The 27592-nt window shown below is 40.8% G+C and overlaps 1 protein-coding gene across 5 annotated transcripts in view; it reads left to right on the top strand.

Annotated features, from left to right (window-relative positions):
- Window positions 1-26727, top strand: part of RASGRP3 (RAS guanyl releasing protein 3) — a 104121-nt gene extending 77394 nt beyond the window's left edge. For 3 of the 5 annotated variants that reach the window (XM_036873973.1, XM_036873971.1, XM_036873972.1), the window contains exons 11-18: window positions 2800-2877; window positions 6277-6393; window positions 12472-12587; window positions 15603-15750; window positions 20493-20529; window positions 22777-22902; window positions 23251-23615; window positions 24963-26727. In XM_036873973.1, coding sequence (XP_036729868.1) covers window positions 2800-2877; window positions 6277-6393; window positions 12472-12587; window positions 15603-15750; window positions 20493-20529; window positions 22777-22902; window positions 23251-23615; window positions 24963-24971 — 996 coding nt within the window. In that variant the 3' untranslated portion in view covers window positions 24972-26727. The remainder of the gene's footprint in view (window positions 1-2799; window positions 2878-6276; window positions 6394-12471; window positions 12588-15602; window positions 15751-20492; window positions 20530-22776; window positions 22903-23250; window positions 23616-24962) is intronic. The other 2 variants (XR_005022485.1, XM_036873974.1) reach the window with 2 other exon arrangements.
- The last annotated feature ends 865 nt before the right edge of the window (window positions 26728-27592 follow it).

Genomic DNA, 27592 nt, shown 5'->3' with positions numbered 1-27592 from the left:
ATATCTGTCCATCTGACATATGAAAATACTCAGGGATGTTCTGTGTCTTTTGAAAGAGCATCTCCCCTATTTAGTGTGTGGCTTATTTGGGTTTCTGGTTGGATGTTCTTGCACTGCTGGCATCTCCTTTCCAGCAGATGCCAGTGCTGTCATCAGAGGAAGAGCCAGGAGGACAGGAACCTACTCAGCAAAGCCCGGATTAACTCCTGACAACAAGGAAGTCAAAAGGAAGAAGTCAGTCAGTTTTCTGTCTATATAGCATTCACAATGCAAGGTAGCAAACTAGGACTGGGATTATAGAGGTGGAATTACAAATGCACTGTCTCCTTTCATGAAGCTTAGAGACCAGTAGAGTCTTCTGTTGTGGAATTTACAAAACAGTGGGCAACTGCCCATGGCAGATGTGTTTTATTTGGCCCACATGGAATCATAAAAAAAAATTTTGTTATTAGTTGCCAGTGCTTAAAAATGAGGATATTTCATATAAAACTCTAGATTTCTGACTTCTCTTGACAAACGAGATGTGGCAATTGTCATCAAACTGACAACAATTTGCCTTAGATGAGTAGTGGCTATCTCCCATTCATCAGTGATCACACCTTCCCCTATTGCTTCCCTAACCCAGAGATCCAGTGTCAAATTCCACTTATCAGCACAAATTTTTCTTGTTGTTGAGCTAAGAGGAGAGATCCCCAAGTTAATCATATCTGCAAAACTCTTTTACCAAATACATTGTTATACCAATGTCTCTCTCACAATACCCCTTTCATGCATCTCCCTTCACTCTTTTATATGGTGGGCTGGTTCCTCAAAGCATTCGTTTGTGACATGGGGACAGTTCCTCTCCTGCAAAGAGGCAGGGCCCCTGGAGGTAGAAGTGACTGCTGTTCAGAGGAAGGTGGATACAGTGTGCATTCTTTGTGAGCAGGATTTTCATGATCTGAAATGATACTGGGGCAATTTTATAGTAAAGTCAATTTTATTATGCTTAAGAAAACCTTTAGATGACAAAGTCTAGATAATGCAATACATGACCAGATATATGAAATCCTTAATTTAACTGCTGTATTTAGTAGCTAGAATAGTGACTACAATGGTCCCCGCCACATATTAGGTGACCAATAAATATTTGTTGAATGAATGATGCAAAAATGACAGTTTATAATGCCAGTTTCTTTTTTAAAAAAATGAGATAGAACAGAAAGATAAATCCTTGAAAGACATCCTGTGCCTCTGAGTTTTTTCTTGCTCCTAAGCACCAGGTACTGAGCTGGAGACAAGGGATCCTTGATGTTACAGGCTAGGACCAGGGACAGGTGTATAAAATAAGACTTGGAAATGGAATAAAGCCTTTCACATTAAGCCTTTATCTTTAGACAAAATATGTTAAAGGAAAATTTTCATGCTTAAATGGTCAGAGAAAGGACAGGGCACCTGGTTCTCTTCCCTGCTGATAAAATGGTATGATTCATCAGGTTCTTAACATTGAAGGGCACATGTGGAATTATCCAGGCTTATTTTAAGTCTTATGACTTTCTGTTTTTAGGTAAATGGGACCATGCATTTTAAGGTTTTGCAGATTTTGTCCACGCAGTTCAACCTTTGTTTACATCCTTATCCTTGCCTACCCTGATCTTTCTCTCTGTCTTTATTTCTCCAAGTCCTCCCAGTTAGGTCCCAGTTCACAAGTTCCTCTGTGAATCCATCCTGATCATTTCTGTCCTCAGTGGCCCCCACACATAATAATAAAAGTAGTTGTAACAGCTATAATAATAACAATAACATCAACAACACCAGACTACATTTCCTGAGATTTCACTGTGTACTAGGTCCTGTGTGAAGTACTTTACATGCATTATTTCATTTGATCCTGATAAAAATCCAATTAGATAGGGACTTTTGTGATCATTTCCATTTTACAGAAGTGGAAACTGAGTATCAGAGAGGAAATAACTGGCTCAAGGCCACAGAGCTAACCAGTGGCAGGCTCAGAATTTGAACTCAAACCCACCGGTCTCCAAAACCTCTCCCTCATGCTTTACACGCTGCCTGCCTGAAAAATTCCTATAGCACTTAGAGCGGGGCAACTTCCTTCACATTTAGCATGTGTTGCCTTTTGTTGATGTGAATATATCTTTTTGTGTTCAGGTCCTATTTAGTCAAATAAAGTGTCTAGCCCTTGAGGGCAGGAATGATTTTATACCATTTTATATCACCAGAACTTAGCACAGTGCCCTGAAATAATAGAAACCTATTAATTGCTCCTTTATTTCTGCAGTTCTTTAGTCAAACCTCCAAGACACCATTTATTCCATTTCCAAGTCTTATTTTATACACCTGTCCCTGGTCCTAGCCTGTAACATCAAGGATCCCTTATCTCCAGCTCAGTGCTTGGTGCTTAGGAGCTACTCAATAATTATCGAGAACAATTGAGTCAATGGTTCTTGTTGATGCTGATGACCACACTAGGTTTAACTTTTTTCTTTTCAAAATTTCATTTTCCGGGACTTCCCTGGCGGTCCGGTAGTTAAGACTCCGCACTTCCAATGCAGGGGGTGTGGGTTTGATCCCTGGTTGGGGAACTAAGATCCCACATCCTGCGTGGCCAAAAAATAAAATATTAAAACTTCTTTGAAAAAAAATTTCATTTTCCACCTATGCATGCTATCTTTTTAATGTTCTACATTCACTCAAGTTACTAGACATTGAGCTTAAGCATTCAGTTTGGAAAAATTTCAGTAATGTAAATAAGTAAATAAATGATTCACATTCTTATTTATCCCTTCTAATTTGTTGTAGCTTTCTCTGGACCTCTATCACACAGAAGATGATATTTACAAACTATCACTGGTGCTGGAGCCTAGAAATTCTAAATCGGTGAGTATTGTTTTCTCTCTCAGGTTCAGTGACAAACACCATTATTTTTTATTTACAATAATTGGCCATTACAGTAGTGCTTTGTGATCTAAAGATTGAAGAATTAAAAAATCTATATTCTTCCCATTTTACCAGTGGAACAGCTTAGCCCTGACAGATAATTATTTCTTCACATTAGAAGCTAACAAAGAAGAACATCATTTCCAGTTACTCTGTTTTATTGTTGATCTTCCATGTTCCTTCTGAGAACCTGCCCTGCCCCCCAAAAAGAAGAAACAATAATTTGAATGACCATTCTAGGCTTTTTTTTTAAAAAACTGATTCTACATAAAATTAGATTTAATAAATTTTAAATACCCTAATCATAATTCACAAATTTCTCTACTAATGATTCATCCAGCTCAGAATTTCAGTATCACATTGGATAGAGTCTCACTTAATTGATAGCTGACTCTTAGTAAAGAAACATTATATAATGAGTTGAAGAAACTGCATTACTGAATGTACACTGCTCATTACTCTTAGCAAGTGGACAGTAGCTCAGATATGCTTTGCACTAGTAAAAAAAAAATATCTGGGTGAATATGAACTTTACAATGAGGATGAGGTTTGCATGTTGAAAAAGAAATTTCTGTCTGCTTCTCATATCCTGAGATCCGTTTTCTTATGAAGGTCTCATTCGTTACCTCTGTACCAGTTGAGTTCTGTGGCACGTTGCCAGCAACACTAGGGCCTAAGTCTGTCCATCTATTAATACCTACTACCATTCTGAACCATCGAACTGAAAGAGGCAGAATGACTGTGAATGCTGTTCACAGTGAAGGCCAGGTGGGAGAGTATGAACTTGAGTCTGAGTCAGTTGACCTGGTAACATCTGTTCTTAAAATAATGTCTGTGGTGGTTCCATCACCATGTTCCCCTCCCTGCCAGCCCCAAGAATCCCATCTCCTGGGGACACTGCAGAAGGCAGCCATGTGGGAAGATACAGCACAGGCAAAGGGAGGGGTTAGGACCAGACTCTTCAAAGTTAGCGTGATGAAGAGAGAGCTAGAAAGAAAAGTAATGTTACTGAAAAAAAAGGAACTCCTAAGCTCCTCCCTCATTCCATAGCTTTGGTGTGATGAAGCTGTCCCGTACGTGCACACACAGCATTGCCGCCTCCTGGCACCTTCCTTTACCTATAACTAGGCACCTTAACTGCCACCTGTTGGTTGTTGGATGCCTGGCAGGTCATAATATCTATGTTATCTCATTAACTCTGTTAAGGAAACAGAGTCTGGTGAGCATAGGTGTCTTACACAGACCACAGAGCCAGTCAGTAGGAGAGTTTGGATTGGTCTCAGGACTGTCTGCCTTCACCACCTGTGCTTTTTCTACAGCGTGATGCTGCCCATTATTTTCCCACCACCCCTTGTTCAGAAACCATTTTAGCACATATGCCTGATTTGCGCCTTTTAGATTTACTTTACTTTATTTTCAGGATCAAGTTTTACCAATTTTAGGAGACATTTCCATCCAGCATAAAAAAGTCTTTTTATCTCTTGTAAAAGCAGAAGCTTTCAAAGCCCCTTCCAAGTGCTAAAATCCCATGAATCTATGAAAACACATTTACCAATCCCTTTCTGTCTCTTCTCTAAGTGGAATGTCACCTTATTTTGTATTTAGTGTTCGATGCATACTGGTAACTAAGAACAATTTCCCGTCAGGATTATATTACTGAGAGCCTGTAGCTTTAATGTGTTTACAGTTAGCACTGGCCAACCTCACCTACTTAGTCCCAGAGCTTCTCAACCTTATTCTGTTCATGGCACCCTTAGTGCCTCATAATTTTTCATGTTTTAATTCATGTCTCAGTTTTTTCATGCTACCTCTAGGTCAAAAGAAATACCTAACAGTTCCACTTATAGAATAGTTAGGTCTAAGCAACTAAATATGTATAAACATTGATGTTCTAATGGCTTAGTACCTGCTTGAAAAAATAATACACACACATTGAAAAAAATGATATTTTTATTTCATTCTTAAATAACCACAATTACTAATGGATATGTGTGCCTGTTGGGCCCGGTACAATTTCTTAAATCTTGGAATCAGATTGGATACTGTCCCCCTTATTGCTTGTCCCACATTGATTTTTTTGCTTCACAAAGACATGATATCATCGATAGAAATGTGGCATGAGCTGATGGGTGAATTGTGAACTACTTCAAGCTGGTAGTTTGTGTGCTATCGACAAATATTGAGTTTTGCTGTATTTCCCTCGGAAGTTTGAAATATCTTTTGGTAACCCGCTGAGTTCGTCGCAGTGCTCCAGAGGAGGGGTGTGCCTTGCTGTATAGTTTGGGAACCAAGGGTTTAATCCTTTATTATATCAACAAGATGAAAGGCTTTACTGAAAGAGCCGAGATGTGTGAGCACGTGTGCATGTGTGCGTGTGTGTGTGTGAGAGAGAGAGAGAAACTGTGTGTGGGAGTGACCATATTCAGATGGCAGATAATTTTTTGTCCTGTTTGTAGCTCACAGCAGCACCCACCTCACAACATTGGTAGAGGCTTAAATCCATATACTTACGCCTCAACTCCTCTTGCAAAAATGGTTATCCCCAACTCGGTATCAAATTTAAAAACAACCTGCTAATACAGGTTTGTATGCATGCACCAGCAAAAATATTTCATCGTATGAGATCCCTAGGGAGAGGATACGAAGTGCACAGCACTCTTGGCTCCCGATAGGATTGTGTTTCACACTTGTGTTGTGTAAACAAGTTATACATTATTGCCACCATCTTCTCCACATTATTAAGTGAAAATGTCTTGCAAGAACGTGGAAGAACTGTGGAGAAAACAAGTTCACCAAAGCGGGGCTCGAGAGAGTTAATGATTAGCCAAACCGTCAAGAACTGATTAAGCATATTAAGAGAGATGCTGGTAAGATGACATAAACTTGGCTGTGCACTGCTGCCCACTTACTGCACACACCTAATTTATCAGTAGCACTGACTATTAAAGAATTAGATAACTGGTGTTTTATATGCTTTGTACTATAAAGGCAAAAAACTGTATGGATTGTTATAGAGATGTTTAAGGGTGTTTTAGTAGTATCTGGGGAACTTGGATAGGATTTTTGGATGAGCTGAGAGAGCAATATATTTTTCCACCTAAAATAATACAATCTAGGCTGCTGTTAAACAAAATATGTATTTAGTTCCAGATTAGATTCTACTGACAAAATATTCCATTAACAAAATTTTCATTGATGTTTTCAAAATATTTAAGTACTACATAAACAGAAGTTTTTACTGATATTAATATGCAAAACTTATATGGCTTTCTCAGTGTCCCTGGTCCAAATTGCTCGAGGCCCCAGATAAAGCTGAAAAATGTGTGTGTTTTCTGTCAGCAGCCTACCTCCCCTACGACGCCCACCAAGCCCGTGGTGCCCCTGGAGTGGGCCTCAGGCGTGATGCCAAAGCCAGATCCTACAGTCATCAACAAGCACATAAGGAAATTAGTTGAGGTAAGTGGTTGAGGGACAGTTAAAAGTGAGCAGTTAAAAGGAGGCCCCTTTCTCTTTCCAGAATATTCTCTGGTTGCCCAGGAATCAGATGGAGTTCATGAAAACAGCCCTCTGGCAAGTAAGAGCAATTCAGCAGACACTTAGCTCTACCGGACACTGGCTTCTAGGGAAGAACCTCCCAGGAAGGCCCCCTTTCCCCTTCCTGTCTGTCAGTTCTCACTTGCCCAAATACTCTCAGCTACTTAGAACCCCTCACTTCCCCAGGCATTTGACACTCTGTCATTGCCCCTGCAACCCAAGGGACTGTTTGAGGATTAGAATCTACTCATTAAAACCCATATGGGGGGCTTGCCTGGTGGTGCAGTGGTTAAGAATCCCCCTGCCAATGCAGGGGACACGGGTTTGAGCCCTGGTCCAGGAAGATCCCACATGCCGCTGAGTAACTAAGCCCGTGCGCCACAACTACTGAGCCTGCGCTCTAGAGCCCACAAGCCACAACTACTGAGCCTGCGTGCCACAACTACTGAAGCCCACATGCCATAACTACTGAGGCCCACGCACCTAGAGTCCATGCTCCACAACAAGAGAAGCCACCCAATGAGAAGCCCGTGCACCGCAACAAAGAGTAGCCCTCACTCACCGCAACTAGAGAAAGCCCCCAGGCAGCAATGAAGAAACAACGGAGCCAAGAATAAGTAAATAAATAAATACGTTTAGAAAAAAAAAAAAAAACCCACATGGGTCATAATAAAATGCTGGATAAATTGGTTACCTGAGGGTAGGAAAAAATGCTGTAAGTTGAGTGTTTCTCCAGCTGTATGTATTTGGGGGTCTGTGACACCGCAGCGCAACAGCATTTAGGTCAGAAACATCACTTAATGAAGGGCAAGATTGTGTCAGAGTTTTCCATATTAAAAACAAAAAAAAGAGTAGATGCACCAATGTGGGAAGGATGGAAATATCTCAGGCACTAGAAACTGTGATTATTGATTAAACATCTCCCTTCATGGATTGGTACATCCTCAGATGCAATAGGAACAAGTCTTTGGGATATTATGTGCTCTTTGCTGGGAAAGGATGTTTACAGAAAAAGAATGTTCTATATCTTGGATCATCCATGGAACTATGAGGTGCTGAAAGAAAAGTTGCATGGGGCATGGGAGTCAGGAAGGGGAGATTAGAAAGGGTGAGGGAAGGGGATGAGACAGCCATAAGGTCCAGTGGAGACCATGTGATGATGTGGTAGTGACAGACCCAGCTTGGAGCCAGGGAAGGTGGGCAAAGGATCTGGGTGCATGGAGTTGCAGCTCAGGAAGGTCTAGAATCAGGAAATGAAAGAAGTATTTTCTCTCCTACTGTCTCCTCTGCTTTACTCTGAACGCTCACTCCATTCTCTGCAGACAGACTTTCCTTGCTCCACACGAGGAGCCTCTTTCTCCCCCACCCCTTTGTACCTTATCTCTTTTCTCCAATTCCAGTTTCATGCGGGAAGGTTGGCCCAGTTTGGTTAGATTGAGTACTATTGATTTAATTGAATAAATGGCTGGGTTTCATTTGAATTTCCATAATGAATTTTATTCCATAAAAAATCTTGTACTCTCAGTATAAATATGGGTATTAAACTATAAATTGTAAGCACTCCATAATAGTTCATTTTTAAGCAATTTTGATTATGGATAAGCATTGATAGTGAGACTTGCAAAAAAATTCAGTTATCTATGGATAAATTTGCAATGGGTGCTAAACAATCATATTTTTAATTAAGTAATTTGTTCATTTATACTTTGCCTACTTCCCAAAATACTCCTGAAGCAGTTGTGCCCTAAGGCAATACAGGTGATTATATAATAGAAACCACAGGGGAATTGCCAAGAAACACATGAAAGAATGCTCAACATCACTAATCATTAGAGAAATGCAAATCAAAACTACAGTGAGGTATCACCTCACACCAGTCAGAATGGCCATCATCAAAATATCTACAAACAATAAATGCTGGAGAGGGTGTGGAGAAAAGGGAACCCTCTTGCACTGTTGGTGGGAATGTAAATTGATACAGCCACTATGGAGAACAGTATGAAGTTTCCTTAAAAAACTAAAAATAGAACTACCATACGACCCAGCAATCCCACTACTGGGCAAATACCCTGAGAAAACTATAATTCAAAAAGAGTCATGTACCACAATGTTCATTGCAGCTCTATTTACAAAAGCCAGGACATGGAAGCAACCTGAGTGTCCATCGACAGATGAATGGATAAAGAAGATGTGGCACATGTGTACAATGGAATATTACTCTGCCATAAAAAGAAACGATATTGAGTTATTTGTAGTGAGGTGGATGGACCTAGCGTCTGTCATATGGAGTGAAGTAAGTCAGAAAGATAAAAACAAATACCATATGCTAACACATATATATGGAATCTAAAAAAAAAACAAAAACAAAAAAAAACGGTTCTGAAGAACCTAGGGGCAGGACAGGAATAAAGACACAGACATAGAGAATGGACTTGAGGACACGGGGAGGGGGAAGGGTAAGGTGGGACAAAGTGAGAGAGTGGCATGGACATATATACACTACCAAGTGTAAAATAGATAGCTAGTGGGAAGCAGCCGCATAGCACAGGGAGATCAGCTCGGTGCTCTGTGCCCACCAAGAGGGGTGGGATAGGGAGGGTGGGAGGGAGACGCAAGAGGTAGGAGATTTGGGGATATATGTGTATGTATAGCTGATTCACTTTGTTATAAAGCAGAAGCTAACACACCATTGTAAAGTAATTATACTCCAATAAAGATGTTTAAAAAAAAAGAAATCACAGGGGAAAGAGAGATTGCTTCATTATAACTGGACTCTAAGTCAAATGTTTGCATACATGTGTTTGCAGGGAGAACTTACAAACTTTTTGAAAATCCAATTTAGCAGAGGGCAATGGAAAAATTTAGCAGAGGGCAATGGAAAATTTTTTTATTTTTCTCTGATTATAAAGAAAGCCAGGGGGGCTTCCCTGGTGGCGCAGTGGTTGAGAGTCTGCCTGCCAATGCAGGGGACACGGGTTCGAGCCCTGGTCTGGGAGGATCCCACATGCCACGGAGCGGCTGGGCCCGTGAGCCACAATTGCTGAGCCTGCGCGTCTGGAGCCTGTGCTCTGCAACAAGAGAGGCCGCGATGGTGAGAGGCCCGCGCACCGCGATGAGGAGTGGTCCCCACTTGCCGCAACTAGAGAAAGCCCTCGCACAGAAACGAAGACTCAACACAGTCATAAATAAATAAATAAATAAATAAATAAATAAATAAAAGAACGTGAATTTCTAAAAAAAAAAAAAAAAAAGAAAGCCAGGGCGGTCCACTGGTTAGGACTCAGCACTTTCACTGACATGGCCCCAGGTTCAATCCCTGGTTGAGGAATTAAGATCCTGCAAGCCACATGGTGCAGCAAAAAAAATAAAAAATTTAAAAATTAAAAAGCTGAATATTAAAACATTTCATAAAACAGAAAATAGTAAGTTTTACTTTCAGTATTTGATGTTTCTTCTGTCTAGGGTTAATCACTGATAATTTGTAGATCATCTGGTATGATTTTATTCTCCCCCCCATACACACACACGCATATATACATGTATATCTTTGAGCAAGCTTGTTCAGTTATTTCCTTAGAACAATTCCTAGAAGTGGAATTGCTGTGTCAGAGTAAGCACTGATTGTCCTCCAGAAAGATTGTGGCTATTTGCTTTACCAACTTGATAAGAGAGTGCCTATTTTCTCATAACCCTAGGAAATTATCAATTGTTTTAATGCTTTCCAATTTGAGAGGTTAAAAAAAAAGTTTCATTAGTATTTCCATAATTACTAGCAGAATTGAATGTCTTTCCCCGAATGTATTGTCCATTTGTATTTTTACTTTGGTGATCATCTGTTTTCCTTTTGTGTCTTTCCTCTCCTATGTGTTGCAAATGATTTTCTCTGTCATTTATATTTAAATTTGTTAATTGAGCTTTTTTGATTCAGATATTTTGCATTTTATTGTAATGAAATACTTTTGTTTATGACCTCTGACTTGGATGTCATCCTAAGAAAGGTCTTTCCTACTCAAAGATAATAAAACATGAAAAATATTTTTGTCTATTTATCTTTGGTTTTTTATAACTTTATTTTTACATTAAAATATTTAAGGCATCTGGAATTTAGTTTGGGGGCAATTTATTTTATAAAATTATCAGCCATTTAACTCAACAGCAATTATTAGATAACCCATAATTTCCCTGTGGATTTGAATAGATACTTATTGATAGTCTGAATTCTTACATACATATGGATCTGTTTCTGGACTGTACTCTCTGCAGTAAGTTACAATACCATGTTGTTTTGACTAATGTAGCTTTGATTTCTGATAGGGCACATTGCCCCTCATTACCCGTCATTGTTTTAGTTGAAATGTAATTGACCTTCTAGGTGTTCTAGGTGCACAACATAGTGATTCAATATTTCTACACATTACAAAATGATCACCACAATAAGTCTAGTTACCATCTGTCACCATACAATGATATTAAAATATTACTGACTATATTCCCCATGCTGTACTTTCCATACCATGACTCATTTATTTTATAACTGGAAGTCTGCACCTCTTAATTTCCCTCACCTATTCATTCATCCTCCCACTCCTCTCACCTCTGGCAACCACCTGTTTGTTCTCTGTATCTATGAGTCTGTTTCTGGTTTTTTTTTTGTTTGTTCATTTGTTTTTTAGATCCCACATACAAGTGAAATGCTATGATATTTGTCTTTCTCCACCTGACTTATTTCACTTAGTGTAATACCCTAAGGTCTATCTATGTTGTCAAAAAATGGCAAGATTTCATTATTTTTTATGGCTGAGTCATATTCCATTTTATTTATATACCACATCTTCTTTCTCTATTCATCTATTGATGAACACTTAGGTTGCTTCCATATCTTGGCTACTGTAAATAATGCTGGAATGAACACAGGGATGTATATATCTTTCAAATCAGTGTTTTTGTTTTCTTTGGAAAAAATACCCAGAAGTGGAATTGCTGGATTGTATGATAGCTCTGTTTTTAATTTTTTTAGGAACTTCTATACTGTTTTCCATAGTAGCAGCACCAATTTGTAATCCCAACAACAGTACATGAGGGTTCCCTTTTCTCCACACCCTCACCAACACTTGTTATTTGTTGTCTTTTTGATCATAGCCATTCTGACAGGTGTGAGGTGGTATCTCTGTGTGGTTTTGATTTGCATTTCCCTGAGATGAGTGATAAGTGATGTTGAACATCTTTTCATGTGTCTGTTGGCCATCTGTAAGTCTTCTTTGGAAAAATGTTTATTCAGGTCCTCTACCTATTTTTTAATTGGGTTGTTTGTTTTTTTGATATTGAGTTGTATGAGTTCTTTGTATATTTTGAATATTATCCCCTTATCAGAGATATCATTTGCAAGTATCTTCTCCTATTCAGTAGGTGGCCTTTTCATTTTGTTGATAGTTTCCTTCCCTGTGCAAAAGCTTTTTAGTTTGATATAGTTCCAGTTGTTTGTTTTTGCATTTGTTTCCCTTGCCTGAGATCATTACTCCTCATCTTAAACAATTTTAGGCTATTCTCAACATGTTCACTTCTATAGGAACTTTAGAATCAATTTGTTCATTTCAAACAAAATTCCCACTGGGATTTTGACTGCAATTGCATTAAATGTATACTTTGATTTTTGAGATAATTTAACATTTTAAAGTTTCATTTTCTATTGTCATGGTATTGGCATTTGTGAATTCACCAAGCCTTACTCCTACTCAACCCTGAGGTCTCAGTTTAGACCTTGCTTTCTCCAGGAAACATTTTAAAATCTCCCTTCCCCCTCTCCCCCAGCACTCTGTCTTTATCCTCCGCGTTGCACTTATCTCATTATACCATAAAGGCGCCTCTATTTTGTTATCTCCCACTAGATTCCAAGCTCCTTGATAGAAAGAATAATATGCGAGTTATCATTGCTTTCCCAATAACAATTCAGAGGCTGATTCATAAATGGTCATTCAATAAATATTTGCCTTTCCTTTGCAGTCTGTGTTTAGAAACTATGACCATGACCAGGACGGGTACATCTCCCAAGAGGACTTTGAAAGTATAGCTGCCAATTTTCCCTTCTTGGATTCCTTTTGTGTGCTGGACAAAGATCAGTAAGTTTAATTTTGTTATATTGTAATGCAACTGTCCCGAAGCAGAAAATTACTATGAAAGGAGAGCAGGGAAACCTTTAATTTATGTCTTGACAGAGTTGATCCTAGTGTATTGATGAAAGGTGTCTAAGGTGTCTTTTCACTGATTTTTTTCTTGGTGTCCACAAACATGACTGGCTGGATGGAATCACAGGGCAGACCACATCATCAGTGTTAATTAAGTACAAGTGCTCACTTGCAAATTAGCCCAGCTCTCCGTTTCCGATATTACTGCTGCAACTTAGCTAGTTCATCAACCCCAAAACCTCCATCAAAAAAGAATAGAGGGCTTCCCTGGTGGCGCAGTGGTTGAGAATCTGCCTGCCAATGCGGAGAACACGGGTTCGGGCCCTGGTCTGGGAAGATCCCACATGCCGCGGAGCGGCTAGGCCCGTGAGCCACAACTACTGAGCCTGCGCGTCTGGAGCCTGTGCTCCGCAACAAGAGAGGCCGCGATAGTGAGAGGCCCGTGCACCGCGATGAAGAGTGGCCCCCGCTTGCCGCAACTAGAGAAAGCCCTCGCACAGAAACGAAGACCCAACACAGCCAAAAATAAATAAATAAATAAATAAATAAATAATAAAAATAAAGGAAAAAAAAAAAAAAAGAGAGGCCGCGATAATGAGAGGCCCGCGCACCGCGATGAAGAGTGGCCCCCGCTCGCCACAACTAGAGAAAGCCCTCGCACAGAAACGAAGACCCAACACAGCCAAAAATTAATTAATTAATTTAAAAAAAAAAAGAATAGAGACTAAATATAGTTAGATCTAACATGGTGGAGTCCTCAGCATCAGTGCACCCGGGGGCAATCTTAAAAGTCATCAAGTAAGTAAGATCTTTTTTTAGATTACTTACGATCTTCAGGAGAGCAGGTGATGTCTGCAGAGAGCCAAGAAGTGTTTATGCTTTGTTTTTTCCTTTGCTAGTTCAAAGGTTGTCTTGAGAAACAAAGGAAAAATATATTTCTCTTTAGCTTCAAATGATTCATGAGAGATTAAATAACTTCAGAGGCTAAAACCTGGATCATTAAAAAAAAATAATGATTTTTAAAAAAATTTGCCAAGAAACCCTGGCATTAATAATTTTATCACTTCATTTTTAATTATGTGAGATTAGTTCCTAGTTAAAAAATCATCTGTAATGAAATGCTGGATTTTATATTGGTTAAATGTCCAAGTTATATCACATTAAAATTCTCTAATATTTTTGTTGGTGTGAGAATCAAACGAAAATTAAAGCCTTGGTACTTTATCATAAATGTCTTAAAACCTTAATCCATCTTCATTGTATAACAGAGAATACTTTTAAAATAAACTTAAGTTATTAGAAACATACACTTCCTTTATAAAATAAAATTTACGTCACCCACTAACTACCCACTTCTTCCCTCAGTTTGTTTCTGTCAGTGACATGTTCGTAGAACATGAACTTAAAATCACTTCCCAGTCTTCATTTTGTTTCTCTGCCGGTTCTTGTTTGGAACAGAGACTGTCCCAGCAGATATATTTTTTTTCCTAAAAAAACTTTTTTCCCCTAAAAATGAAGGTTTAAAGTATTCATAGTTTACATGATTTCTTTTGTCAGACAGGCTTAGATATGTTGATTTTGAGAGGAGAGTGGACCATCCAGGAGAAGATTCTAACAAGTTGTCAAAGATATGGCGCCAAGATTCAGGAGAACAGTTAGGGCAAGAGATGTAGATTGTTAGGTCTTCAGCCCAGCGGCGTAAGCTGGAGTTCCAGGAGTGTGAGCACATTCTGATGGGAAAGTTTAGAGGAACATGAGCACGGGGGCCTGAGGAATGCAGCTTCAGGGACTCCTCTCCCCACGTGCAGAAGCTGAAAGGAAGACGTGGATCCTGCAGAAGAGCTGGCAAAGGAGGAGCATAGGAGGCAAGAGAGAAACCAGGGCTACATGGAATCACAGGGGACCGTGGAGGAGGGAGTGTCAAAAAGGAGGAAACCTGTCCCATGTCACATGCTGCCAGGAGGTCAAGTTCAAGGAATGAGAAAAGGCCGCTGAGGATGTCACTGTGACAGTTTCAGTAGAATGGTGGGTTAGAAACCTGATTATATGGAGGAAAGAGTAATTGAAAGAAATGGAAAAAATGTCTAACGAGTACTCTTCTTGAAAACTTCAGGAGTAAGAGAAGAAAGAGGGAAAAGACAAATGTTGGAAGTGGAGGCAGGATTGAGGAAAGACATTTTTAAGGAGGGGAAGTCCTGAGTGTATTTGTAAACAGAGGAAAGAGTGGGTGACAAGATGCGGCAGGAGGAGCATGGTCCTGGAGAGGCTGGAGAGTGGGGGATGGGAGGATGACCCCAAGAGAGGACCGCTGAGATATAAAGGGATTCTGAACTGGCACGGAAGGGTGTGGAGAGAAGGCAATATGCAGCTCCCTTATGCCAATGGATTTGATCTTTTTTGGTAAACAAGAAGTCAGGGTGTGTGGTGGTAGATGCAACCAGAGGTTCTATGTGGAGAAGATCTGGGAGAATCACTCTAGTGAATGGTCTGTGAGCCAGTAAGATATGAATGAAAAGATTACCAATGGTAGTGGCCCGGATGACATCAGGCAGAATGAATTTGAGAATGGTAGGTCCAGTTATCACAGTTTTCTGCCTTTCTCCAGCAACCTGATTCTTGCAAACTCTATTGTGAGCCAAAGGCTAGAAAGGGGGTGTCTTTCTGGAAGCTACTATTTGGTAACGAAGAAGACTTTCTGTGCTGCAGTGCACAACCCACACACACACACACACACACACACACACACGCACACATATCTTCTGCTTGCTAAGAAAGCCTTTGACACTGAAAGCTGTCCTTTGAGGTCCTCTCTTTTCAGATGTGACAGGAAAGTGAACATTCCCCCCCTGCTTTTGGCCGGAAAGGTTTGGGAGGTGAGTGATTTAAGTGTGGCAACTACTTAGCAACATGGTATTCAAAGATCCCTCTCTTCTTTGATTTTCTTCACAGGGATGGTCTAATTAGTAAAGATGAAATGATGGCTTACTTCCTGAGAGCTAAGTCCCAACTACACTGTAAAATGGGACCGGGATTTGTCCATAATTTTCAGGAGATGACCTATCTCAAGCCAACCTTCTGTGAACACTGTGCAGGATTTGTAAGTCTGTTTTCCATTGCTTTCTCTTGTTTGTAGTGATTTGTGCAGTATTCTGACAATGTGGGAAAATGATACATGAACAGAGTCCATTGTCTGCCTTAGATCCAAAGTAAAACATGATGGCGCCCTGAAATTCAACATTCAATTAAAAACAAAAGCAAGATCTGCAGATTTAGCTATGTTCTTTCTAGGAATGCAGGGCTGGAGAAGACAGGGAAGGCTGGTGAGGCATATTAACTCAGGAGAGCAGTTTGTCTGTTAATACCTGCCAGGGAAAAGTTCTGCCCAATGAGCCCTGGCATTCATCACTGAGTGCAATTAAGTGGTGTATTTATTGTAGCCAGTTCCTCTCAGTTCTTGTTTCATATGGTCTCAGTCACTAGAAATCTATCATGATATGGCTCCATAATTCCTAACTCAGAAAGGAAAAAAAATCTTTTCGAAGAGAAGATGGTTATAATAATAAATAACATTTACTCGGCATTTGACAGTAATAAAATATTTCCTGAGGCATTAGTGTAATTAATCCTCATAACTAGCCCATGAGGTGGGGATTTTACTCTCCCCATTTGCATATGAAGGTAGAGAGGTCCAGAGAGGATAACGCAAGTTTCCCAGGATTCCACAGCCAGTAATGACTAGAGCCGGGACACAAACTCAAGTGTTCCGGCTTCACCTACACCACTGCAACAAACAAAGGCTGTACACCTCACTTCCCCACATCTGATGATTCTTTAGCAACTAAGGTCAGGTTTGGCCCTGGTGTTAAACAAAGACCCTCGAGCTCTGAACCTCTTCTAGGTGATAACCAAGTACTGTAAGATGGAAAATGTAGTACTCTACACAAGGGTAGCCCAGCAGCCAGGTGAGTGGCATTTGTCCAGATGCCGGCTCAGTTTTGGTAGCTTCTTTCAGCAGTCATGTCCCCCTGTGGACCCGTATGGAATTCGTAGCTCATATCATATACGCTCCCATGAAATTACATTTTTCGCTTTCAGTCTTGAATAACTGGCTTTGGGGAGCCAAAGGGCAGGAGTCTGAATTCAAGCACACACCCCTCTGAGAATGGGTAAATTAGAGGCAGTGGTTACCTCAAAGGTGGCCCCCCGTGATCATAGAAGCTGCTGTGATCAAGGGGCAAGGCAGCCTAACCAGCTCTCTTAGCCCACCCCAGGGAAGGAGAGGTTCTCCTACCAGCTACACCACTGGGATGGCATCACCTGACCATTTTATCATCAAACAAATACTTTTCCTTTTTCATGTATCTCTCTTCTGATGGGAATTTTTGCCTGTATCTAGACCTGAAAAATGCTCAAGTGGTACGGAGCCATGTGTAACTCTCTCCTGCAGAGTGGGGCCTAGGGAATCTGTTTGGCCCTGGCCTGGCACAGCCAAAAGTCAGGCTGAGACATCTGACCCATGGTGTGGTGTGAGAGTTGGTAGGTCCTTATCAAATCTCAAGGTCTTGTCTCTGCTCTCCAGTCCTTCTGGATGTCTCTCCCTTCCATGGAGGCTCTGGTTCTATAGAAGCAGCAAGGTAGGCTTTCTTGGGAGCTTCCACACACTTCCCTCCCCAACTCATCAGAGCGGATTTGCTGGTGCTAGGTTTCTGATGCAGCTGTGATCAGGTCGAAAGCTCTGGACTTGGAGTCCGGAACTCTGACTTTGAATCTCAATTCTGACCCTTATTAATCTATGTCCTTGACCAAATTATTGATCATCTTTGAGTCTCTGTTTTCCTATCTCTAAGAGGGGGTTAAGACTTACCTGCCATGTTGCTGTGGTGATTAAATGATATCAGACATGTTGCATACCACAGAGCTCAGAGTAAATCTTTCTCTTTTTTTAGTGTTCCTTTATGCTTTTGGAGTTTTATCGAAATTAACTCATTCAGAGTTTTAATAACCCTTTTTATTTTTCAAAATATACTTAATTTCCTTGCTATAATTTGAGTTGATCTTTACTCACACACCTTTTTTAAAAAGCTCTTTGGTTTTCAGAGGGATTTATAAATACCATGCTCTAGCTGGGTCATTGAAAGGAACTGTGGGGGAATAGAAGGAACTATTTTTTAGTGCTTGGACCACCTGCTTTTGAAATAAATTCCATTTTAAGGGTAAGGAAGACAAATAGACACTGCTTGAGATACATTGATTTTAGAATTAGAATTCCAGAGCTGAAAGAATTTTGCTAATTCCCTTATTTTGAGCTCTGGAGAAGTTAAGTGACTTCCCTAAGGTCACATGGGTCACTAGCAGCAGAGCCATGACTCATATTCAGTTCTCCTTACTCCCAGGCCAGTGCTCCTTCCACCACAGTCACGCCAAGTCTTACAGCAGCCTGAGGTCTCTAAGTCAAAGACTGTGGGAAGTACCCTCTCCTGTCCTTGGCTGGCACGCTGACCCAGAGCCTCTTCGTGCCTCGTGTTGTCTCCTGCTTCTTAAGTAAGCATTAGCAAGCAACGCCCTGACTTGCCCGCCTCATGGGACTCATGCTTGACTTTATCTTTTAAAGCAGTTTCTGCAGCTATGCTAATAACGTGCCATAGCCAGAGATTCGGATGCTTCTTAAACCTTATCCTTTCTTGTCCTAGATCAGCGGCTTTTGTTCTGATCACTCACAAAACTCCCAGGAGCAATGGCTTCCTCTCTTTCCCTGAAGTGACACACGCTTCACATTCTTCTTTTCCTACTTACTAGCTATGAGATCTTGCCAAATGACTTCACCTCTCTGTAGCTTAGTCTCCTCATCTGTAAAAATGAGAAAATTATTATTACCTATCTCATAAGGATATTGTGAACATTAAATGAACTGCTACTTGGGACTTCCCTGGTGGTGCAGTGGTTAAGAATCCACCTGCCAATGCAAGGGACACGGGTTTGAGCCCTGGTCTGGGAAGATCCCACATGCCGCGGAGCAACTAAGCCCGTGCGCCACAAATACTGACCCTGCGCTCTGGAGCACGCGAGCCACAACTACTGAGCCAACGTGCCACAACTACTGAAGCCCACGCACCTAGAGCCTGTGCTCTGCAACAAGAGAAGCTGCCGCAATGAGAAGCCCGCGCACCGCAACGAAGAGTAGCCCCCGCTCGCCACAACTAGAGAAAGCCGCGCGCAGCAACGAGGACCCAATGCAGCCAAAAACAAATAAATTAATTAATTAATTTAAAAAATGAATTGCTACACATAGCTTAAAACTGTGCCTTTCACATAGCAAGAGTTCATTAAATGTTAGCTATCATTGTTATTTTTGTTATTACTATTACCAAGGGCTCTGTGAGGAAACGATTTCTCATCGCTACAAAGTTTCCCAGATGTGGGACCTTGCAAATTATTTAACTTCCTGCATCATCACACTCATCTTTTATAAAAGGGAAGCAAACTGGATTATCGTTAAGATCCTTATAGCTCTGACAGATGTGATTGGCCTACCCACCCACTTCCCTTTTCTGTACTGACACCTCCCCATCCCTTTTCCAGTCATCCTAGGCACCTGAGGCCTCGCTTCCAGTTAGTTGTCTTAATAATCCTTCCTGTCTCCAAGGCAAAGTGTTGCCCTGTCCCAAGAGACATTTGCATCTTAATAGTGTTTTCTGAAGGACCAAATAACTTTTAAGGCTCAAAGGAATCACTCTCCACTGGTGGAATTTCCTTGTCAGAAAGAGAGTAAGGAGCAACTTTCCCAAAGCCTTGAATCCCTTCACATCAGCAGCTACTCTCCTAGGGCCACGATGCCCCCACTCAGGGCATTGTTCCCCTATAACACATTGTGAACAACACTCCTGTCAATGCCAGTAGCCCACCAGCCCTGTTTCTTTCAAAATTATTTTATTAGGTAGATATCAGCCACTTAGCCTAACCACTCAAAGTGTAGAAATGGCGCTTCTCCAACTTGAGCTAAGCCCGTTTAATTCATCAGCACTGTATGTTCCTGATGCCCCTGGTTCCCATATGCGAGTGCTGCAGGAGGCCTGGGAAAGAATGTGGGAAGTCCCCTTCTTCACGGAGATTACAGTGTGGCAGAGGTTTGTGAAGACACCACCACCAGGATGATGCCCCTGAACCGCCTGGGCAAACACTCCCTTGTTGAACCGTAGGCCCTCACATCCCTCCTGAGACTCTCGTCACTTCCTACATCCTACTCCTTACTTGGTTGGCAGCATCTGAGCCTTTTCTGCATCTCCCACAACCCCAGCACAGGCCAAACATGCAGCAAATGCAGAGAATAAATACATGAACAAATGCAAAATCTTTTCCTCTTCTGTATTCTTTCAAGGTAGAAACGCGTCTCAGAAAAGAATCAAGCAAAATCCACATGCTTTAGTGGGATGCATTGCTTGGGTCGCTTAATTTCCCGTAGGGGGCGCCAAGAGCAGCTAGTGTGATTTTAAAAAAAGCAGAGGGAGCCAGGGGCTATCAAAGGCAGAGTGACCGAGTCTCCCTGTGAGTTTTGCTGAGAGTGCATTATGCCAAAGTCCAATAAATGCACCAACGTCAGTTTCCCATCCCAGCTGCCGTTTGGCTCCCAGAAAGAAAAAGGAAGCAAAACTCCTGTTATTGCCCCAGCTGGGGTGGGCTGGGAGAGGGTTCTTCTATCTGACAGGAAGGGTGTCAGGAGCAGCTACATCCTGTTTGTGCTCTACCAGGCATCACGCTTCCCAGGACTTCCTTCTCTGTGGCCTTGTTTTCTTTCCAGATTTCTCTCCAGATTCCCTGACATTCCTTTGTCTTTTGTTACAGCTCTGGGGCATAATCAAGCAAGGATACAAATGCAAAGGTAAATGTTACTTTGTTAAAATTTTATTTTATTTTATTTGTTTAATTAATTTGTATTGGAGTATAGTTGCTTTACAATGTTGTGTTAGTTTCTGCTGTGCAGCAATGTGAATCAGTTATACGTATACATATATCCCCTCTTTTTTAGATTCCCTTCCCATTTAGGTCACCACAGAGCACTGAGTAGAGTTCCCTGTGCTATACAGTAGGTTCTCATTAGTTATCTATTTTATACATAGTAGTGTATATATGTCGATCCCAATCTCCCATTGTTAAAATTTTTAAATGTGACTTTTGGGCCACGAATCGTATTTGTCTGAGGGAAACTTTAAAGCTCTTGGCATCATGGAGAAATTGGGGCTTTGGGGCTACCGGCAACTGAAGAGTTAATGGTCCAGTAAAGGACTCCCTGAAGTTTTGGAGATCCCAGGCTGGAATTTTATCGCTTGTTACAAAGAGCAAGGAAACCACACTTATTATACCACACACATCTAACCCCCATCTCTAAGATGTCTTGCCCATCATCAGCACACATTTAAGGTGGGAATTCTGAGGAGGGCAAGCCTAATGGAAATACTGTATATAAGAACTTTGTCCTTCAAGGGAAAAAAAAAAACCCATGCTCATTTCTGTTAAACATATGCATTTCTTTCTACTCTCACATAGCTATTCCTTCCTCTACTAAATCACAGATGATGATGAGAAAAGAGGAGATACATTTGCCCCTTTCAATGAATTTGTTCATATACTTCCCCCATTTAATTGAAATTTATAGCAATTGAATAAATATATATTTGATAAATGCAATAGGAATGTTTGGCTACTTGTAGATATATGATTATTACACATTGGTGTTCAGAAAACTGCTGGATATTTTATACAGACTGTTTATACTGGTTCTTTTAAGAATCTGATAATGCTCTTGAAAAATATAATAAAGCCACAAAATGAAATATCTTAATCACAGAAAGCCTTCAGATCAATAATGTTCCCTTGTGATGCCTTTTTTCTCTAGCTGTCATTTTACATGAACAGGGAACTTCCTTGAACCTCTATGGGAGCCACCTTTTAGTGCTCAAAAAACAAACAAACAAACAAAACCTTCCCTTTTGTTCTCTGAATCAGTTGACTTAGTCTAACTTGAATTTTTACTTTCAAGCAGCAGAGATACTGGCTTCTGCCCCTTATCCCCTAGACACACACAGACACATACAAACACACACACACACAAGTGAAGATGAAAATCAATTAAACCCTAGGATCTCTGTTCAGATGGTATTTTCTCTTAAAGACACACAGAGTGAAAAGTCTAATTAAAATAGACCAGACATGTCATTGCAATTTGATCTTTCCCTGATGTTATTACAAAACTATTTGAAACAAGACCATTTAGGGGAAAATGGGTATTGGAAATAATGAGAAAATTCCTCTTTGATGGTGAGAGAAATATACCCTATAAAATGATCATATCTGTTCAGTGATTCTAAGAGAAATGTAGGACCCTCATCGTATGAAGTAATTGTGTTGCTATCTTCCAAAGTGGCCAAAATTTTGTACCCCAAGTAGCAATTAACATCTACTTTCTTAACTAAAGCATCTAATGGGAAGGCCACAGAATCTGCCGCATGCCACTTCCAAGCCATAGTCAAATCTGAGACATGTTTATTGAGCATATGCTCACCTTGTCTTCTGTTTCTATGCCAAGAAAGGAAACAAAAGATATAATCGCTTGCTCTGGAAAAGGTTTTGGGAAATGAAGAAGAATAGAAAATGTAGACAAATACTGAATAGAGGGACACCTTGCTGTAAATATTTAGAGGCAACTGTAGGTCCTGGGAGAGACTAGATGCTGAGGCTTCTCACCCTCATTCTGGCTCAGGGAGCCTCTTTGTGGGGAATCCATCTTGGTCTGGAGAAGAACCCCAGTCCCATGTAATTTGCATTTAGTTTTGGGCAAAGGCAACTCCCCATTCAGGCTGCCCCTGCTTGTTGCTCCCCAGCACTTCAGTGAACTGTGTAGAAGAAGCAGCTGAACAAATATAAGAGAGAACTTTAGGAACCCCAGGAAGGGAAGAGAGTCCCACTGGCCCTTTTACTAGCCCTAGACACACCCTGTGGACCTGAGATTAAACACAGAAACAAGGGTGGGGGAGGGGAGGCGTGAGAGCCCAAACGCCAACCTGGAAGCCTGGTCAGCACCTGACATGCGGTTCACACTAATCACCTGTGATACTCTGGGTTGTTTCAGACTGTGGAGCCAACTGTCATAAACAGTGCAAAGACCTCCTGGTTCTGGCCTGCCGGAGATTTGCCCGGGCGCCCTCCTTGGGCAGCGGTCATGGGTCACTGCCTGGAAGTCCCTCGTTGCCTCCAGGTAATGTCCTTGACTTTCTTTCCTACTGCGATTTCTCTCTGCTCATGCCTTCCATGCCTGCACTTCGGTTGGGTTCTGGATCTAAAGCTAGCCAGAGCCATTATATACATAAAGGTTTTCAGGGTAAGCAGCAGTGGCTAAAGACCCTTGAACCCTACATGCTCCTTTCGGCTTTCGGGTCTCAATAACATGCAGTTCACCTGAGGCCAATTTCATTCCGCCTCTGGTCTGTTCCTCTAGGTCCTTGCCCATCGGACTCCTGTTGTTTGCACCCACTTTGACGGTTTGCTGTGAAGCAGTCGGATGTATGATGAATCACAATAATCACAGTCATCTTTCCCCTTCCAGTGCAGGATGAAGTGTTCGAGTTCCCTGGCGTCGCAGCTGGACACCGAGACCTGGACAGCAGAGCCATCACGCTGGTCACAGGCTCCTCGCGCAAGATCTCCGTGCGGCTGCAGCGGGCCACCACGAGCCAGGCCACCCAGACCGAGCCTGTGTGGTCAGAGGCTGGCTGGGGGGACTCAGGGTCCCACACCTTCCCCAAAATGAAGTCCAAGTTCCATGACAAAGCCGCAAAGGACAAAGGCTTTGCCAAGTGGGAAAATGAGAAGCCCAGGGTGCAGGCTGGTGTGGATGTTGTTGACCGAGGCACTGCGTTCGAACCAGATCAGGATGAAGCTGACATGGTTGAGACCAGACAGGACGGTGAGGTCAGTGCTGGTCAAACCACAAATAAAATCAGAAGAGGGAGGCTGAAAGTGGCTGAGATGAGCGTTACAGTGAGTCCACAAGGCAGCCTGGTAGTTTTGAAGGCAGAATGGTTGGGAATCAAGACATATCACTTTTAGTCTTGTCTTTGGCTAGTTATGTGACTCTGGACAAATGGTCTCTTCTCCTTGGACATCAGTTTTATGATGTACAAAACTGAACCGAATGGGTTCTAAAACTCAGTGAAGATTTCCGTGTCTGTATACTGACGTGATGTCCAGGGACCCTTGACTGTTGCTTGTATCCAATATAACAGTATGCTATACCCATCAGCTTAGTTTTCCAAGCTAGAATCAGGGTCCAAACTCAGAGGAGGCAGTGGAGGCAAAAGACATGTAGATAGAGAAGGAGAGCTGTAAACTCTTGCCCCTACTTAAAAAAAAAAAAAAAAAAAAGGCTTTTGACAGCATCATGGAGGAGAGGGTGGTGAATATCAGAGACATGGGGACCTCAGGGTTCTATACGTCAGGCTTTGCCTCCACACAAAAAGTATGTTCAAATCATCCAAAGCAAATTGGGAAACATATGGAATTTGTTAGAACAAGCTGAAAATATAAATTGATTCAAGATGGACTTAGATAAATTTATTAGTCAACAGTCCATAGTGTATTAAGAAAAAGGATTTGGGGAAATTGGTGTCACATTCCTAACCTAAAAGTAATGTCATGGAGGGCAGCCATTGCCTCCCTACTGAATCATTTTCATAAACAGAGTATTAGGTTAGGTAGAGATCCTACTGGATCAAGCCAGTGCTCTTTTCTCTTATGACTGGTCCTCCACATTCCACCTGTCCTCAGGAGATCTAAGCACACAATCTCCATAGTTTCCTATGATGAGAAAATCGCCAATGACCTTTAACCAAAATTCCTCTAGCTCCTTCCTCATCGAAGACAATTAGTAAGGATGCCGCACATGATCTTCAGTAGTATGAAGTTTATTGTAAGTTCCTGCTGAGCCATTGTTTCCTTTCTTTTAACACCAACTTTTAAAACAGCTTTATTGAGATATAATTTATGTACTATAAAATTTACCCACTTAAAGTGTATAATTCAATGGTTTTTAGTATATTCACTGAGTTGCACAACCACCACTACAATCTAATTTCAGAACATTTACATCATGTGCTGGGTGGACTACATGATCTTTTAATTCCCTCTAAATCTCGAGTATACAAGGCACTGATCATTTGAGATGTTCCCTTGAAATTATCTGATAAACTGCTTTTTAGGAGTAGTCTTATTTTTTTAAATGAGATCCAGCCATACAACAGGTTCTGATTCGTATTGCAGGAAGGCTGACTTCAGGCTGAGGACACTGAAGGCAATTGTGTTGGCATTTGGAAGGAGCAAGATGAGACACTCTGAAGAACACTCCAAAACTCAGGAAGTTATCTGAAAAGATATCTGGACATTTACTGCCTTGTGACACTGTGGGATCTCCCTGATTGAACTATGGGACAGAGGATTTACCCTATGAACTATTTATTTCCTCCTTCCCTGCTTCTAGTGAGGTGCCACAAAGACTGTGTTATGTAGTTGGTAGTTTTCTCTCCTATCTTTCTCTAGAGCCATTTATATACGGGTGAAATGAAAGCTTTTGTGCATGTACTTGATATTCATTCTCTAAACTCAGACTTTGCTTTTTCTGTGAGAATGTTATTTCAGTATTTTTATAAACTTTTGAGGGGGGTGTTTAACGAGGAGTCGATTTAGGGGTCTTTTTGTGTGCTTTTTGGATGGGACCAGGACTTATTTTTTTGAGGGACAAGGAAGCTCTTCCAGACTTGGAAGGCAGTGGTTCTTCTAACGATGATCTGCTGCAAGGAGAAGCTGTTTACATTGTTCTTACCGTACAGTTGCTATTATAATGTGTAACAAGTCACACTTCTGTAATCATATAAGTCTTGCCAATTCTGCATCACTAGGTAGCTATGACACAGCCATGAAAACTATCCTAATATTTATCATTGCCATGGGGGAAAATTAACTAAATACATGTCCCATCTCACTAGGTTTAGCCATCTTTCATAAGACTGCTATTAACAAGTAGGAATAACAATTTAAAAAATCAATTCAAGTTTTTGGGAATAAAATTCAGAAGAAAAACAAACCATCCCTCAAACCCCTTACTGAAATGCAATTTTTAAAATTCAACCAGCAATTATTAAAACCTCAAAATAGTTTTAAGAATTTTGTTTGTTATAAAAGAAAACTTTTTGGTTGTGAAAGAGAGCTCTCATGCTCTTCCTAAGAAATTGCCATCATGATTAAGAAGAGTCATAGAAAGCAAATCATCACAAACCACCTTTGATTAACATTTCATTTAAACTTTTAAAGTATCAATATTTTGAATATCTTCCTTTGACCCAACATTACTAGACGTGGGTCTGTTTCTTACATGATGAGAGGAGAAAGAACTTGGTTGAAGATGTTCAAAAATAGAGATGGGTTTGAGCCTATGGGTGAGGAGAATGACCTGCTACCAAGTGCCCAGTCAGAAACTGGACCCACAGGGGTGCACTGGTCTGCATTTGGGAGTTTAAGTGTGTATAATCCACGTAAGACTGAATTTGTTTCTTTTAGGGCAGTCTCTTCAATAAAAAAATGCCTTTCTTCTCATTTTCCATTAGGTAAATGAAGACAGTTCTGTTCAGCAGACACTTGTTGAGTACCTGCTCTGGGCAGGTCCTGTGTTAGATGCACAAAGAGGAACAACTCTTCGTCTCTGCCCTTGGGAGCTGAGAGCCCATGGGCATTTAAGGCAAGATGACTCCTTAAAATAGAGTTTCAAATTCACTAGAACTGACTTAATCATGCCAAACAGATTCAGAGATCAATCTTCAGAGATATTGCAAGTTAAATGAAGTTATTAGGTGAGGGAGTTGTGATTAAGCTCGAAAATATAAGAACTCACCATTTGCGAGCACCTCAGAAAGCAAATAGCCATCCCCAGTGTTGGTTCCATGTATATATACTCTCTATTCCTATTCACAAATGCAATGAAATACATGTTAACAAAATTAAAAAGAGAAAATGGCAATTTAAGTACAAGAAACCCTTCTTGTGTGTGTGTTTTTTGTTGTTTTTGTTAATGAATGTTAAGACTATTCTTTTTCTTCTCAAAGCAGTTATTTCACTTGCCACTTAGTTTGGGTTATTTTTGAGTTTTCACATATAAGAAGAGTTTTCTAGGATCAGCCTTCCTGTTACAAAGATACTAAATGAACCTCGAGTAAAAACAAACCAAAAAAAATAATAAAACTAACATATTATGTGTATATATGTATGTGAACTATTTTGTATATGTGTGTATATATGTGTTTATATGTATACACAGGCACACAAACACACACACATACACACACACACACACACACACTACTATTATTACTTTGCTGAAGAGGAATTTGAGTCCATAATAAAGCTGCTTTATAATTTTGATAAGATCATTTACTCATAACCAATGGTGACTCTGATGTTTCCAATATGTCAATTTCCTATAATCAATAAAATAAGTAAATTAGGCAAACCCATGGTGGAGCAAAAAGAATTATGATAGTTGGTTCCTCCAGACCTTCCTTTTGTAGGTTTGATGATCACTGTCAAAGCAAAAACAAAACCAAACTCTTAGCAGTGAATATTGGGAGTTGCCTGGTGCTCTAGTGGTTAGGATTCTGGGCTTTCACTACCATGGCCCGGGTTCAATCCATGGTCGGGGAACTGAGATCCTGCAAGCTGAACGGCACAGCCAAAAAAAAAAAAGTTAATATTATTAGATACTAAGAGAGGAAATGTTAGATACTGCAACTGAGTCTTCATTGAAGGATGTGCAAATTGTATTGATGCTTTTTGAGATCTGCCTAAACCAGAGAGTGATCCTAACCAGTATTTGAACACTTTATGTTGAGTGGCTATTTCCT

Source organism: Balaenoptera musculus, chromosome 13 (assembly GCF_009873245.2).
Source record: "Balaenoptera musculus isolate JJ_BM4_2016_0621 chromosome 13, mBalMus1.pri.v3, whole genome shotgun sequence".
Taxonomy (NCBI): domain Eukaryota; kingdom Metazoa; phylum Chordata; class Mammalia; order Artiodactyla; family Balaenopteridae; genus Balaenoptera; species Balaenoptera musculus.
This window is presented reverse-complemented; position numbering and strand designations above follow the sequence as displayed.